Source organism: Lepidochelys olivacea (genome assembly GCF_965140295.1).
Source record: "Lepidochelys olivacea isolate rLepOli2 genome assembly, chromosome: 2".
Taxonomy (NCBI): Eukaryota; Metazoa; Chordata; order Testudines; family Cheloniidae; genus Lepidochelys; species Lepidochelys olivacea.
The window spans coordinates 145,756,860-145,773,153 of NC_140412.1; the positions used below are offsets into that span (position 1 = coordinate 145,756,860).

General features: G+C 39.3%; 1 protein-coding gene across 4 annotated transcripts in view; it reads right to left on the reverse strand.

Annotated features, from left to right (window-relative positions):
* TENT4A (terminal nucleotidyltransferase 4A) overlaps positions 1-16,294 on the reverse strand; it is a 148,466-nt gene that overhangs the window by 121,378 nt on the left and 10,794 nt on the right. For all 4 annotated transcript variants that reach the window (XM_084620256.1, XM_084620257.1, XM_084620255.1 and 1 more), the window contains exons 2-5: positions 7,784-7,907; positions 4,958-5,004; positions 3,736-3,856; positions 789-896 (exon numbers count right to left, since the gene is read on the reverse strand). In XM_084620256.1, coding sequence (XP_084476382.1) covers positions 789-896; positions 3,736-3,856; positions 4,958-5,004; positions 7,784-7,907 — 400 coding nt within the window. The remainder of the gene's footprint in view (positions 1-788; positions 897-3,735; positions 3,857-4,957; positions 5,005-7,783; positions 7,908-16,294) is intronic.

Here is a 16,294-nt window from a genome sequence, read left to right on the forward strand (position 1 = left end):
AGGGAGAGAGGACTTCTCCCAGCTCTCTCCCCGCAGCAGCACCTGGGCTGGGTGGGAGAAGTGCCTCTCCCTGCCGTGGCAGCTCCAGGGCTGGGGCGTGGGATAAGCACCCCAGCCGGTCTGGGGAAGGGGCGCTCCGGCCTCAACAGGTCCAGGCCAGGGCTGAATTCAAGCCACCCCTCCCCCAGCCGCAGCAGGTCCAGGGCTGAGTAGGGACTGGGCACCCCAGGCATAGCAGGTCCGGGCTAGGGCTCAGTTCAGGACACCCTTTCCCCAGCTACAGCAGATTAGGGGCCGGGGTAGGTCCCAGCAGGGGGAGTGGCACCTCTCCCCCGGCCGCAGCAGGTCCCGGCCAGGTGGGTTCACTGAGCACCTGTGCAGAACTAAATAGGCTGCTGCGTAGCTGCAGAGCTTACAGGGAACTTAGGTCTGACAGTATGGATATTCTTATGTTCTTAACCACCTCTGGCAAATGCTTAGAACAACACAGCCAGAAAACTAAAGCCAACAGTTTCTAGTCCAATTTTATTAGGGCCCCTTCATAAAACTCACTGCCCTTTAAAAGTTTAACTGTTTCCACAGCTGATCTCCAATCTATAAAACACAAGACTGGTTAAAGTCAATGGAATTTAATGTTATTCTCTTCCAGGTAGAGACCCATAACATTTCCCTGTGTTTAAATATTTTAGAGTTCTTAAGACACAAATTTACATGCCCTAGAGTAAAGTAAAGGACAAAACAGTATACTGATGTTTATTGATTAGTAGCATCAATTATGCAGTTTGTACCTTCATGTACTCCTTGATAAATCGAGCTGCCTTCACACCAGTTTCCACATTAAAACTTATGTCAACTTTCACTTCTGTCTCCTGGTCTGTAAGTTTTATTATTGGTACCTGCAAATATTTGTAGAAGAGAGACATTTTATACATCCCAAACACTAGGCTGAAGCTTTTCTATATTTGATTAGTTACACATTTCCTTAATTTACAACATTCAGACACAACAGGCCTAAACAGACACTATGTTACTGAACATCAGGTGGAGGTCTGCAAGGGGCTGATTGAGGGTATGAATGCAGCACATGTAAAAATTACTAAGACAGTTTTGATCTAGCTAGCTCAAGCAGAAACAGTGAAACCCTGGCAGCACAGGCTGTACAACTCCACCTGGTTCCCTGGGTACCCAGTGCTAACTCAAGACGTGGCAGCTTCACTACTATTGTGATTCAAACTGGCTATATTGAGTATGTCTACATCTCCTAGTCCCACCTCTGACTGCAGTGCAGACACACTCATAGAGAACTATTATCTTAAATTAAAGTGGACAATTACTTCTTGAAGTGACTGGATTAGAAGACCAACTAAATCCAGACTAACAAAACATTCCTATGCTAAAATGAATTTTTTTTTTCTTTGCATGTGTTCATTTTCAATTAGAGGTTTATCATTTTCCAGTTTTCAATTATAACCTCATTAATCCACACTAATAGTGGAAGGAAGTAATTAAGGAAGGGCTCATGCAGATTAGAGTGGCTTCTAGATTACTAAATGCCAAGCAGTGGTGGAGCTTTAGCACCTCTAACCAGCAAAAGGAGTCCTAACAGTTTCCAAAGTGTTTCAAAATACTAAGATAACATGCCACAACCTCAGTGGGCTACACTAGCTCTGCTATCACAGTACAGTAATAACACCTTTCTCGGCATTTGCTTTTGACACTGCCAACTCATTTATTTTCAGAGGGGATTTAGGAGTTCACATTTTATCCACTGAAGAATTAATCTATACTTTTGTACAGTATTTCCCTAAAGTCAGTCCAATCATGCAATTACATAATTTCCATCAGAAAGTCTCTCTGCATGCATGACACCTGATTCATCAGGGTTATAAGAACAGTGTGAGACACATGCCTTGTAAACGGCTGGCTGCTAGAAATGATCATGCACTGAAATGCTAAACCATCACTATGGAACACCTGTCTATTCCATAGGTATTAGGAAGCATTCTGAAAAATAAGCTGTTGATTTTAGTGTTTTCACCTGGAATTACAAGATTGCTAAGTGTCCTTGCTTAAGGCCACTCTGTAGTCCTGCATAAATAGCAAAGACACAACAACCACTGCATCTAAAACTGAGTGGCTTCAAATCTGCTACAGAGAATCTAAACAAATAGTATTAGACGTTTAGGTGTTTTCCAGTAAGTTTATATCTTCTGAAAGGCACTAGATACAGAAGCCCCGTAGACCAGAGATGGGCAAACTACGGCCCGCGGGCTGTGTCCGGCCCATCAGAACTTTTAATCCGGCCCTTGAGCTCCCTCCGGGAAGCAGAGTTGGGGGCTTTCCGCACAGCTCCCGGAAGCAGCTGCATGTCCCCCTTCCGGCTCCTATGCAGAGGCACGGCCAGGGAGTTCTGCATGGTACCCCCGCCCCAAGCACCGCCCCCGCAGCCAGGAACCACAGCCAATGGGAGGTGCAGGGGCAGCACCTGCAGACGTGGCAGCACGTAGAGCTACCTGGCCGCGCCTCCGCGTAGGAGTCAGAGGTGGGACATGCCCACCTGACTCCCTGCTCTGATCCCCCTCTCACCCTCCAAACCCCTTGGTCCCAGCCCGGAGTACCCGCCTACACCCCAAGCCCCTCATGCCCAGCCCCACTCCAGAGCCCACACCCCCAGCCAGAGCCCTCATACCCCCTCCCCCTGCACCCCAACCCTCAATTTCATGGCCTGCCATACACTTTTTATACCCGGATGTGGCCGAAGGGCCACAAAATTTGCCCACCCATGTTGTAGACCATACCACTATCCACAAACAGGGAACATTTGAGAGGCAACTAGTTAAGTTTCTCAAATCAGTTCAAGAAATAACATTCCATGCCAGAATAACTGTACCAAAGATTCCATCTTAAGCTTAACTCACTCTTGTGAAAGCTTTCAAAACTTAGGCAATGAAGTACTAGTGTTTAGAGATGTCTGCAGAGCCAAAAAGTTGGTCTGGTAAGAGATATTATCTCACCTTCTGTGTCTCTCTGGTTTGCAAGAGACAGCTATACTAAAACCAAACTACATTGGAAAAGAAGTGAGCCTATGGTTATCCATCCCCAAGGTACTCTCTGAGTTGCTTACCACACTAACTGCTACACAACCAATGTAGTAGTGCTAAAAAGGTTTAATCAGCACCTAGAACCATCATCACATTTCTCTTGGTCCAGTTTCCCCTCTGCCCACAAAGTCAAGGTTGTACAGTCTATAGGATCACAGTTCTCTGAATTCTAGAAGACTTTGCAGATTAGTTAGCCAAGTAGTTATGACCAGAGACAAGGTGGTTGCTGAAGTAAAAGAGCATTGTGCCATCAGTACACAATGGTCCACCTTCAGAGACAGGGAGTTTAACAAGGGCAACATGATAGCAAGCCAAGCTGCCAAGCAGTAATTGAGGAAGTCCTTTAACAACTTTCAAGCACTGTAAATAAAATTCCTAAGAAGCTAGATCTCTGAAACAGTGGTTATGAATGTCATTATTAGCTGGATTCTGTCAAACACATACTCTACAAAAGCATTATCCAGAAAACAGGAAAACATGGGATAAATGAACACAGCAAGTCAATATGCAGGAAGCACCAAAATAGGTACATGTGCCATCTTTAACAAGTTTTTTTCTTTATGTTGTATTTATGTCACCTTATCATCAAAGCAGTTTATTTTTCCAAATAGGAATTTTGTTTCTCATTACTCACCGTAGCTTTGTCAAGTACTTTAATGGAATATGGCTCAGCCACATTGTGTTTCCTTAGTGCTTGTTCCAGCAGTTGTAGAGGTGGGCGTTCCCATTTCCCAAAAACAACTAAATCAATATCACTATAGACAGGAAACAAAATATAACAATAAAGTCCACTGAAATGAGAGAGTCATATTCCCCTGTAGATAAATGGCAACACTAACCTTCTGCACAATACTTTGAAAGAGCTCCCAAAAAGCTCAAATCTTTAAGTATGGTAGTTCTGCAATACTTTCTAGCATACTGCAACTTCAGTGGATATAAGAATGGTCAACTAAGTCTATAAAAATAATTAAGTCAATTTCTCCAATGGTTTCCTACTGAAGCCTACTTGAAAACAACAAACAATACAGTTCTATAAAAATGATATGGTTCATTACTGCTGCGGACTCAGGTTTAATTATGCTGTTAAGCAAGCAGTTTACAGAATTGTGGAGTCCAAAATGTTTTCAACAACTAATGTGACTTTATAAAAAATAATATGAAATGAATATAAAGGTTTTAAACAAACACTAGAAGCAGCAGCTTTGGAAGTATGCACGAGCCTGGAATATTGTAAATAAAGATACAAGTGCATTGTGCTAGTGACTCGAGTGAAACTAGCTAGACAATTTTAAACACTGAGTTGACTGAATTGCAAAAGATAAATGGCATAATTTCTACAAACTAAATTTCAGTTTTAAAAAGATTTATATATTGGTAAGAGGTAGGGAAATTAATTTTCAATGATTGTCTGTTTAATGATTAATGTTCAATGATTACCTCAGTTATTATATGGCTTAGACAGTAAATATTAGCTATCCCACCAAGTATGAAATATTTCACAATACTGCTCAATTTGTATGGGTAAGTGACATGAATTATCTCAAAGGATAACAAGTGTTATCCCAGAGTGCATCTAGGAGAAGCTTTTTCAATCAAGAGTCAGCAATCAGTGGAGGGTATGGATACTGGCACCAAGAATATTAAAATGTTTATGTACTTCCCAAACTTCATAGTATGTTCAGTGGTTTTTCCCTGGTTAGGTGGGACATTAGATACAAACTTTGAGTAATGTTTGTTACACTTTCACATTCTGGTTTGCAAATATTTGAAAATAAACCAATTCTCTTCTAGAGGTTTATCACCACTTTCATAAGACAGACCAAAAAGGTTATGTACCAAAGTAACTTGTTACTTACCTAGTTGGAAGGTAAAGCCCTGTACTAAAGCTGCCAAATATCTGAACCTGAAAGGAAAAGTTAAATACTAAAACACATCCTGCAATGATTAATATTAAAGCAAAATGCAGTCAAACAAGTCTTACTGTTAATAGGTCCAGAAAAACATGAGTTTACTTAAACTATTCCTTGAGACTCCATCTGACCAATGTAAACAAATGTTAACCCACCCCAGCTCAAGTTCTCTCAAGTTTAGATTAATACATCATAAAGGAAGAGGTGGTGTGGAGTTAGCCTCACTCTGTCCCCCACCTAACCCACTCAAGTGTTGAGAGAAGTTTGCAGTTTAATACAGTAAGTCTAAAAATGTTAATTTTGATATTATCTTTAGACTTAAAAGTAAGGAGACTTAACAGGAAAGCGTGGTCACTTCTGTTCAGGAAAGCCATGCCTAGCACCATAAGCAGCAGAACAAAGACTAGTGCAACCAAGGCCATGCCTACTCCAGAAGCACTTTATGGTAAAGGTATACCAGTATACTACACCAGCAAAGCCCTCCTAGTGTGCTTACAGCTATACTGGCAAAGTTGTAATTTGTACCACTACAGTAAAGCCACCCATTACATGCAAAGTAAGCTATACTTGTAAAAGTGTGGCTTTGCCAGTATTACTGTAAAAACAGTAGCAACTACTGCTATAACAGCTACATCAGACAGAGGTGACTTCTTCACGCCCCTGAGAAACACCATGCCAGCAGAAATCTGTAGTGTAGACCTGGCCTAAGTTATTTATCACATTAACTCTCAACCCCACCTAGAGAGGTTTATGCTAATGAAGAACAATCCCTTCCTTTTAGAAAAGCATAATTGGAGAGTCAGAGGAAAACAGGTCTCAGGGATAGCTTTACTTTTAAATCAGTGATGCTAGAATCTGAAGACAGTAGTAATGAATTTTAAAGACAAAACAAGAGAAGAAGCCAGTCTTGGAATAGATATTTAAAATACCTTGAGCAAAGCAAATACACTAATTCTATAGCCAGTGAACTGTAGAAAGACTTCAAACATCCACATTATAGCTCCATATTTATTGGTTGAAATATGCAAGCCACCCCATTAGAATCTCGAGCAAGGCAAGATTAGATTAGGTGGACCACCGATCTGCTATGGCAATTCCTGGGGTTGAACTAATCAACTGGATATGTTACTGGTTATTTTTGGTAAATGGGGTTACTTCAAATGGGCTTTAAGTGAAACCAATGAAGAACATAGTATCCAAGACCTAACTTTCACCAGGATCTCTTTTGAAACTACTCTAAGGATCATATTTCTTCTGTGTAAAGCTAATTCAGAATGCTGTAGACATGCTGAAAACACAACCAATTTAAACAGACATTAAAAACAAGTTCTTGTCTAATAAGTAGTTTTGTCTAAGTTTTATGCATACACATGAGTATTAAGTAGGAAACACAATACATGAATGCTAACAGTTTAACAGAAACAAAATAAACCACCTATAATGTAAGACTGACTTAGCAAATTCAACTGTTGTATGAAATGTAGTTGTATCTGTGTCAGTCCCAGGATATTAGAAACACAAGGTGTATGGGTAATGTCTCACTCACCAACAGAAGTTGGTCCAATTAAAGATATTACCTTGCCCACCTTGTCATATCAAATTCAGAAGAGTCAACAGCAGTTAAATTTTCTCCATCTGTTTAGAGGGATAATTAACTTAGACAAACAGTAGATGTGTAATACCATTTCTGAGACAAACTTCTCTCAGACATATGCCACTTAACTTTTCCTGCATTCCCTGCCATTACACTAATGTACTTTATATAAAAATGTCTCTCTGCTTCATGTTTGGTCATTTCAGTGGACCATCACAGCTGCAAATAAATCTGATTAAAGGCTGCTTCCTATAAGGCTCACCGATAGTAGGCAAAAGTAACAGCAAAAGGAACTACAAAAGTAAGAACAGTCTTCCAGAAAGGGCTTGTAAAAATGTTACTATTTAAGCTATTGAAAAGCAAAAGAAAGGGACCTAGAATTTTGTCCAAAACATGGCCTCAAGCAATTGAGCATCTCACCTTGGTGTTACTAATTTCCTTCTTTAGGCTCCTTGGTAGAGGTTATACATTGTGATTTAGTCCCTCTGACCTCCTTTTCCCTCAATAATCCTTAAGCATATTTTAGTCATACTTTTGTATCACATTTTCCCCACAGGATATTGATATCCTACTGCTCCCATAATGTAGGAAGATCTGTAGGGATCTTCAAGACATAGTGTATAAAAATTATCTGCCTATCAGTGCTTGGTTTTACATGTTTCTTTTATAGTTTACAATACCAATCCTGCAAAAATTAAAAAGTTCTAAAAAACAAATGTCCAACATTTAGTTAGTGTTGCGAAAGCAAGTCTACACTCTAATATCAGGAATTAAGTTCATATGTCGGTAACCAACTTAATCATAAGCTATTACTCAAGAAATGATACACACAAGAATTTCTTATTTGGATGTAATTTTGCTTTAGTCAGTTTGGCTATTGTTGAAGATTTAGAGAGCAAGATAACTACTAGGCTTCAGCAACCTGAAGCCTAGGTTTGAAATTCTTGTATTAAGCTTCTAACTCCTTTGATTGTGTCAATTAAGAGTAGCTTGTTGTGAGCGCCAGCGCAGCAATGGTTATTACATTGTAATACAAGAGTTGTGACAATTTCATCTTTAAAAAGTTAAATGGAGAGAGAACTCAAAAAAGGTTGCATTAGGAAGACAAAATGTAACTTAAATGAACTCTGTTCTTCAGCGTACTAGTAAATTTGATTTGAAACTTGAGATATACTCACATCAGCTGTAGGCCAAAGATCTTTGATGACAGTCTCTATTCTTTTCACCACTTCTCTTCTCATCGTTGCTTCTTCAGGACGAGGGGACATGAAGTCATAAAAGTCAATTATTTCTTCATGGAGCCTAAAGGTGAGGGTGGGGAATAAAACAGTAGCATCAGCAATGACAGTGGTGACAGAACTTCTCTATCCAATACAAATAAACAAAATGGTTTATACCCCAACACCACATACTTGTATGCATTTTTGTTTTTAAGTCAATTACCTTTCAACAAAAAATCATTTTTAGGAATTAAGTTTTATGATACTACTCTCCAAAAAAGACCCCTTGTTTCAAAAATAGTTTATTTAAGTTGATGTGTATTTTATCACCTTAATTATGTACGCTAACAGTCTAGACACAAGGTATTGGTACCTTATAGTTTATATAGCCTCCATACATTCAGAACAGAAACATGTATAAGTTTAACAGAAGCAAGTTACAACAAATACTTTTGTTGGTAGACATTCCTATTTCTATTCCCGTTAGCTCACTAATTTAATCCTGATCAACTTTGGCTAGTTATTTATTGCAAAATAATGAGGGGGAAATGGCAAGATGCATAAAATCCTGGGTATTACACAATGGGGTTCTTAAATGGTGAGCTCCACAGAGTTTAAGCTAGTTTTAGTCTTACAGAGATTCTAATTTGTGCATGGGAAATGTAAATTTCTCCTGTACTTGCCTTGTAAATTCGGCTTCTCTAAAGGCATCTAGCAGGATTCTCACCAGGGTGGAAAAGATCAATTAATTACAATTTTTTTTTAAAAAAAATCAGATTTTTTTAATTTAAATATGATTTTTTTTTGCTGAAAAGCTTTTTGAGGAAAAAAGCCTAAAGTTTTAATTAACATACATTATAGCTCAAAGATATCTCATCATGGAATAGGGATTATAAATTCTAATTCTATACCATGAGACAATATATTCATATAATGTTTAAGAAAAGTTTTGTAAATGAGTTCCAATAGTTCATGGATTAGGGACCCAATCTTGTAGGTTCCAGAGGCTACTGTATAGATTATTTAGGTTAATCTTTCTATCTATCCAATGGGATTCAGTGCTCAGTCTAGAAGATACTATCGGGGTGCTTAGTTTTGCAGTTCTCAAACTGTTGATTTGTGTCGCCAGAGATAACATGCTTGTTAACAGCGAAAATGTTTTTAAATAAATAATAAATAATATATAGAGGAGAGAAATAACAGACCTCAACCCTATTGTCCCTCTGCAAATTTGAGTACACAGAGTCAATCCCTTACCTCTCTCTAGAAGTGCAAAGCTTCAAAAAGTTAAATAAATAGATGATTGTTGGGGGCGGAATAGATCTGGACACGGAGAAGAAGTCTGGAGATAAATGTGAGAAGGGAGAAACAGGCAGTAGAAACAAAAGTGAAACTGTTTGAGCAGCATATTCCAGAAGTCTTGAGGTCTTTCTGACTGTAGCCTTCATTGATTTGAGATCTACCATACCAGTCTCTCACTAGAAGGGAAAACCTACAATGGCAGCAGGCCGTAAGAGAGACCCAGTTGAGAATATTTTAATGAAGTTCCTCTACCTGTGGGTTAGACAGGCATGAGAGCAAAATGAAAACAGTGCAACAAAGAAATGCAAGGCCTGGTTTCCCGAATGAAACAACATCATGAGAAGTGTTCCTTCTGAGGAGGAAGCTGTGTTGAAGATGATGAAAGGAACATGTCTGAACATGCAGGATCTTCAGGTTGGTAAACTTTTATTTTATACTTCTTTCTTAATGACTGCCTGTCTTCCTTCTGGACTATTCTTGAATTCTCATGTTTAAGCAAAAAATATAGTTGTTACTCTATGGTACTATCATTTTAGATGCAGTTGTGATAAAAAAATAAATAGCTGAAATAGGCAGATCTTCCTTTTATAATTTCACCTTTAAAGTAGTACTCAGTGTCAGTGAATGCAATGAACCATATTAAATGAGCAGTATGGTAATAATAATTAAATAACTGCACTGACTTATTTTATTTAGGAGAATCCATCCTCAACATACAGGATTCTGAAGACTATCCACCTTCAAGATCACTATCATTTTCTATAGTTTCAGAGTTATCAGCCAACGATAGTGTTTCAGTCACATCATGTATGTCACATAGCCACAGTATATCACCTGTGGCAAAAAGAAAAAAAAAATCTCCATCATTCGGAAACAACCATAGGTAAGTTTGTGTGATAAGAACCAGCAGATTACAAAAAGAGGTAATTGATGGAAAAATTGTCCAGTTTGTTTATGCAACAAACTCTCCTTTTTGTATGATTGAGAACCCACACTTCATTAACATGGTTCAGTCATTAAGACCAGGATACAGACCACCCAACAGAGCAGATGTCGCAGGCAAATTCCTGGATAAAGTGTATGAAAGAGAAATTGAGCAGTGTGAAAAAGGTCTAGAGGATAAAATTGTTAACCTGAGTCTTGATCGGTGGAGCAATGTCCACAACGATCCTGTTGTATGTGCTTGTGTGACAACAGAAGGAAATGTCTTCCTTACAGAAACAACTGATACACCAGGAAATGCACACACAGCAGAATACTTACAAGAAGTACCAGCAAAAGCTATAACAAACTGTGGAAAAAAAATTCAAATGTCTAGTACGCAGCTTTGTCACAGACAACGCTGCAAATGTATTCAAGATGAGAAGAAATTATTTAGAAGAGAGTCCCAAGCTAATAACATATGGTTGCAGTGCTCATTTGATGCATCTCCTAGCCAAAGACTTCAGTGTTCCAGAACTAAAGGCTAATGTTCAAATTGCAAAATATTTCGGTAATAAACACTTTGCAGCAGCTGCTCTGAAAAAAGTGGGAGGAACCAAGCTAACTCTCCCACAAGACGTGCGATGGAACTCAGCAGTGGATGGTTTTGAGCACTATATCAAGAACTGGCCTAATCGGATGACAGTTTGAACAAAATCCTGAAAAATAGATGGCACTGGCACAGCCAAAGTTCTCAACATTGGGCTTAAGAGAAATGTTGAACACATGCCGAATACACCCTGAAGCCTATTTCTGTAGCCTTGAACAAAATGCAGGGAAAAAGCGGTTTTATTGCTGACACTGTTGAAATTTGGAAGGAACTGAGTGAGATCCTAAAGAGAGAAATATGCAATGACAGAGTTAAATTACAAGCATTAAAAAATGAATAGGACAAGCACTACCCCCAGCTCATTTTCTTGCAAATATTCTCAATACTCGGTAGCAGGGTTAAACCTTAACTGCTAAAGAAGAGGAGTTGGCTATGACATGGACATCCAGCAATCATCCTTCCATAATGCCAACTATAATAAACTTCAGAGCCAAGTGTGAACCATTCAAGAAATATGTTTGTTTGCTGATGATATTTTAAAGAAAGTCACACCAGTGAACTGGTGGAAGTCACTTAAGCACTTGGATTCAGAGACTGTTGAAGTGATAATCTCACTTTTAACAGCAGTAGCTTCTTCTGCTGGTGTGGAAAGACCGTTTTCTTCCTTTGGACTAATTCATTCCAAATTGAGAAATCGTTTGGGACCTGAAAAAGCAGGAAAGCTGGTTTTTCTTTTCCAGATTATGAACAAACAGGAAAATGAAGGTGAAGATGACTGAGTTAGCTGCAGAAGCCAGTATTTTAAGTTCCTCATGTTGACCTGGCTGACACAGTCTATTTAATTTTTGTTTTTTTTAAAAAAAATATTTTAACTATTTTAGTTAAACAATTTTAACAAAAACAAACCTGATTTTAAAAACTTTAATCTTTAACTAAATTCAAAAATTCATATGCTTGTTTTGTTAAAATATTATATGTTTGCTGTTGAAGAAAAAAAATCCAGAATACATAACATTGTTGTTTTAGTTAAATAAAACACTTTAAATGTCTGTCTGGTGACGTTCTCCTCCTAATACAGCATGGCAAAAAAATCCTCCAAATATTGATGATTAACCTCTTGAATTGGAGATAGTTCAGCTCCCAATGACTTCATAAATATCTGCTTCAATTACCTTTGGTAAATGAAATAACCAAACAATCATTCATTTTCTAATATAGCTGTAAAACTAATCTGAAAAGTTTTCAAAACAAATCACTTTAAAAATGTATAGTGTGTACCTTCTAAAAATGAAGCCTACATCTATCTCCAAGTTGTGAAGAATATGTATTACGGTTATAAACAACAAGAATGTACTTTTATGTAGAAATCCATTATTAAATTGAGTCTTCCTGGCTAGTGATTTAAATCAAATCCACCCTGATAACAATTTAGCACCAGGTTAATACACCACAAAATGGATAATATGCTTCCATTTAAGATCTTCCTATGTGTTTGTATACTATGCCTCATATAATGGGTCCCTGATTGCAGCTGTTAAGCTCTATTGCAATGCTTATGAAAAAAAGATCATGGCTCTACTGCAAGAAGAGGTGTACACCAATAATTCAACATACCCAAAAACTGAGCTCTTCATCTTACTGCACCCTCTACCACCACACCCTCCTTTCTCCATAACCAACTAGAACATGGCCTCAGTGACTAGGAAGATATTTCTTCACCCAGGCATTTTCTATGACTTTGCCCTCCCTAAACACTCATTCCAAACAAGCATTTTTCCTGTCCACACACCTACAACTCCCCCAAGTCCCCCTCGTTTCATGTTCTTGACTACTGCATCTTCTTTTACAGTCTTTACTATGACCACCAAGTTATTTCTCTCAAGTCTATTCAAAATGCTGCTGCTAACATCTTCTTCCTGGTTCATAGCTCAGAGTGCATCAGTCCTCTCTCGGCCCCTACATGGGCTGCCCCTTCACTTCTGCAAATACAAGTTTGGCTAGGTAAGAATGACAGTAAAGAACCTAATGAGTTACCACCAAATTAAATGCTATCTTTGCTCTACCAGTGTTCCCAGCCTTTCCTACCTACTAATCAGTTTCCCCCTCAGACAGTGTGTGCTTTTTCCCATACCACCTTTTCCCACACACCTGGGAAAGACTCAGACAAAATCTGTTCAGCCACTAACTCGGCACACCTCCTCCAAGTCCCTCTTTAAAATTCACCTCTGCCAAGGCACCTACAAAAAAACAAAAACAAAACTTACCTGCTGATCCTGACAAGGGATGTGGCTAGCTGTGACTGTCCTTTCTTTGCCTTCCTTCCTTCCCCTACTTCATCACTTACTAATTATCCCATTCTCATCGTGTTTCTACCCCCCAAATAATGCATAAGCCAACAAAATATATAACAAGGCTGTACTAACTCTTCACCATATTCAATAACTCACACTATATCCCCATTTCCAACCCCGTTTGCCTTTAAGGGCTATGTCTACACTACCACTTATGTCAACAAACCTTACCTTGCTCAGGGGTGTGAATATTCCACCCTCCCTGAGCAACATACGTTACACCGACATAAGCGCTAATGTGCACAGAGCTATGACGGTGCGAGAGCTTCTCCCACTGACAGTTTCTACCACTCAAAAGGATGGTTTTGCAGATGGAAAAGCTACCGCATTGGCATAGAGAGTCTTCACCACATACGCTGCAGCAGCACAGCTGTATCAGTACAGCTCACAACTGCAGCACTGCAAGTTTAGACATGCCCCTAGACTAGGGCCTAAAAGCATAGGGACTCTGTATAACACAACAGGACCTCACTCCTCATTGGTGTGTCAACATTATCATACCAATGAAGCCATCATGTTAATGAACTGTTGTCCATAGAGTTATTTCTGATTATTCACACTTGTGGAATACACACAACTGTGCTGTTGAGCTCCAGGAAAAGTGCCCTTTGGAATTAAAGTACCCTCTTAAGGCACTGAATGTTCAGCAGATGTTAAACAGATCATGCAGACCCAAAACTTGAAATTCCTTCAACCAAACCCCAGAGTCCTATGAAAGCAAAACTGAGGCAGAGGGGAAGCTAAGGTAATATGAATATGCAAAAGAAACACCTCAAGAACCAGGGCTGCTGTTAAGTAGTTTTTCTTTAAAGTAGCCTCTACAAGTAAGAATATGCAAACAGTACAATTAGATCAAGGAGGATATATCCCTTACTTAGGTGGCACAGAAGTTGGCACCATTTGGCATTGCAAAGGAGAGTAGCAAAGTAACAGATGTAGGTTGATAAGTAGGGAAGGATAGAGTTAGGCTGGATCTTGAAAGCAGGAACATAAAGCAAAGAAATGGGTATGGTAGAAAAGAAGGAAATAGAGAATTTTAAACAGAGTAACCACGTAGGAAAATGATCTGGACCCAGATCCACGACAGGACTTAGGTGTTACTACACCTAACTTTTAGGTCACTTGCCACAAAATGGAATCTACATCCTGATTTAGGCACTCGGGATCCCTATGTAGTGCTTGGAGATAGGTGCCTAAGAATGGGATCCACAAAAGCCAGCATGCTAAATGGGGAGTCACCTAAGACAATAGAAAAAGCCAAGGAGAAGGGTAAAAAGCCTAAGCTACACCCCTCTTAGGGAGTTAAGTACTTAAATCCAAGCAGAAGGGAGGTGCCTACCTCTGCTTGGTATTCTTAGCCATGGAACCTCTCCTGGAGTTCAGCATCCAAGCCATTTTTTTTGCAATAAACGCAGGGGGAAAGGGAGGAGATGGTGATAGCTTCTCTCAACTTTTAGCACTGTGCTCACTGGCATGCAGGAAACCTGGATTCATTTTCCCCACTGATTATGTGGGGAAGGGATTTTACCTTGGTTTTCCAACTCATGGGAGTACCCAAACCACTGGGCTACTGGATATTCTTGCCTGGGTTTCTCGCTCTACTGCTGAAGCTGTTCCACACTGTATAATTAACTAAACATGTATTGGGCCAGAGAGAAATGACTATAGTCCAATGAGTTAGGGAACTCACCTGAGAGGTAGGACACGCAAGTTCAAATCCCTTCTCCACATTAGGCAGAGTGGGGAACAGTACCCAGGTATCCCACATCCTGAATACTCTAATCAGTGGGCTAAAGCTTCCTGGGGAGCAACTCCCTACCCCCATCCACCCTGCTATCATGGGGGGTTAGGCACGCTCTAACAACACCTACCATCATCAGGCCCTGCAGGCAAAATAAGCAGGGAGACCCTAGTGTGAGGATGCCCCTGGGGCTGAAGTGGAGACTGAGGTGGTTGCACATGTGCTCGCTGGCAAGAACACAAGCATCTAGGGATTTTTGGCACTTCTAGGGTTGGGCGGCAGCTGAGCAAAGGTTTTTGGGATTTCACAAGCGCCTAAAGATTGGACATAGACATCTTAAATGGCAAGTAAGCACTTAAGTCCTTCTATGGATCTGGCCCCTTAGCAATTGTGCCTCAAGCAAACTGGAGAGATGTCAGGGAAGCCAAGATGAGGTCAGAGTAATCAAAATAGGAAATTAAGGTCTGACACAAATTTCAACAGTATAAAAATGGAGAGAACGGTAGTCATCTTGGAAGTGGTAATATGTGGGGAGAGGAAGGAACCTAATAACTCCTGGGTTACTAAACTAAGTGACAGCAGAGATGGTATGTTCCAACACTGGCAGAACTGGCTTTAGAGAGAAGAGGTTTTGGGAAGAAGATTAAATAATAATAAATTAAAAAAGCCATAAGGTTTTAGCTTAATATGTCATATGAGACAAGGTGGGTGAGATAATCTTTTATTTGGCCAACTTCAGCTGATGACAGATACAAGCTTTTGAGCTACACAGAGCTCTGAAGAAGCAACTGAAGAGCTCTGTGTAGCTCAAAAGCTTGTCTTATGCCAATAGAAGTTGGCCCAATAAAAGATTGCCTCACGCACCTTGCCACATTAAAAGGTTGTCAAAGACAGACTAAAATGTGGGATGAATTGGAAGGAGATAAATTGAAGTGCAAAGATAGATTTGAGTGCTCAGACATGGACTTCTAGTCTAATTCAAATGACTAGAGCATAATGTAAATTTAGTTTCTGGAGGAATTAAGTAGTAAATTAAAGTCAGAGTTAGAGTTTAAAAGAACCTTAGTTCTTTGTTCGCTTAAATTTAAACTAAACACTTATATTTACTATTGGATTGTGTAAACAGCATTAAATCTTTAAAATCCACACCTACTAAAATCAGTTCACCATTCAGAAGACAGGGACTCTGAAAAGCAAATTGATTTATTCATTCAAGTTTACTCTTTCTTGCAGCAGATACCATCAAAGTCTGGCACTAAAATTATTAATAAGGAAACAATGAGCCAATTTGTTAACATGTTACAAGAGAATCGTTCTAACTGGGACATCTTGTGGAGAGCGTATCATCCTACTTTCACTTCTAGATAAAGCAAAAAGACCATTTTAAATCTCTACAGACACTTTAAAGATTAAATTCTGTGAACTGTCAACATATTTTATCTATTAATGCATTAGAATACAAGATCTTAAGATTCAACAGCTGTTTAAACATTACATAACCCTTTGGCACTGGCTAAGTGTGTCCTATGAAAGTGAAGTTTTTG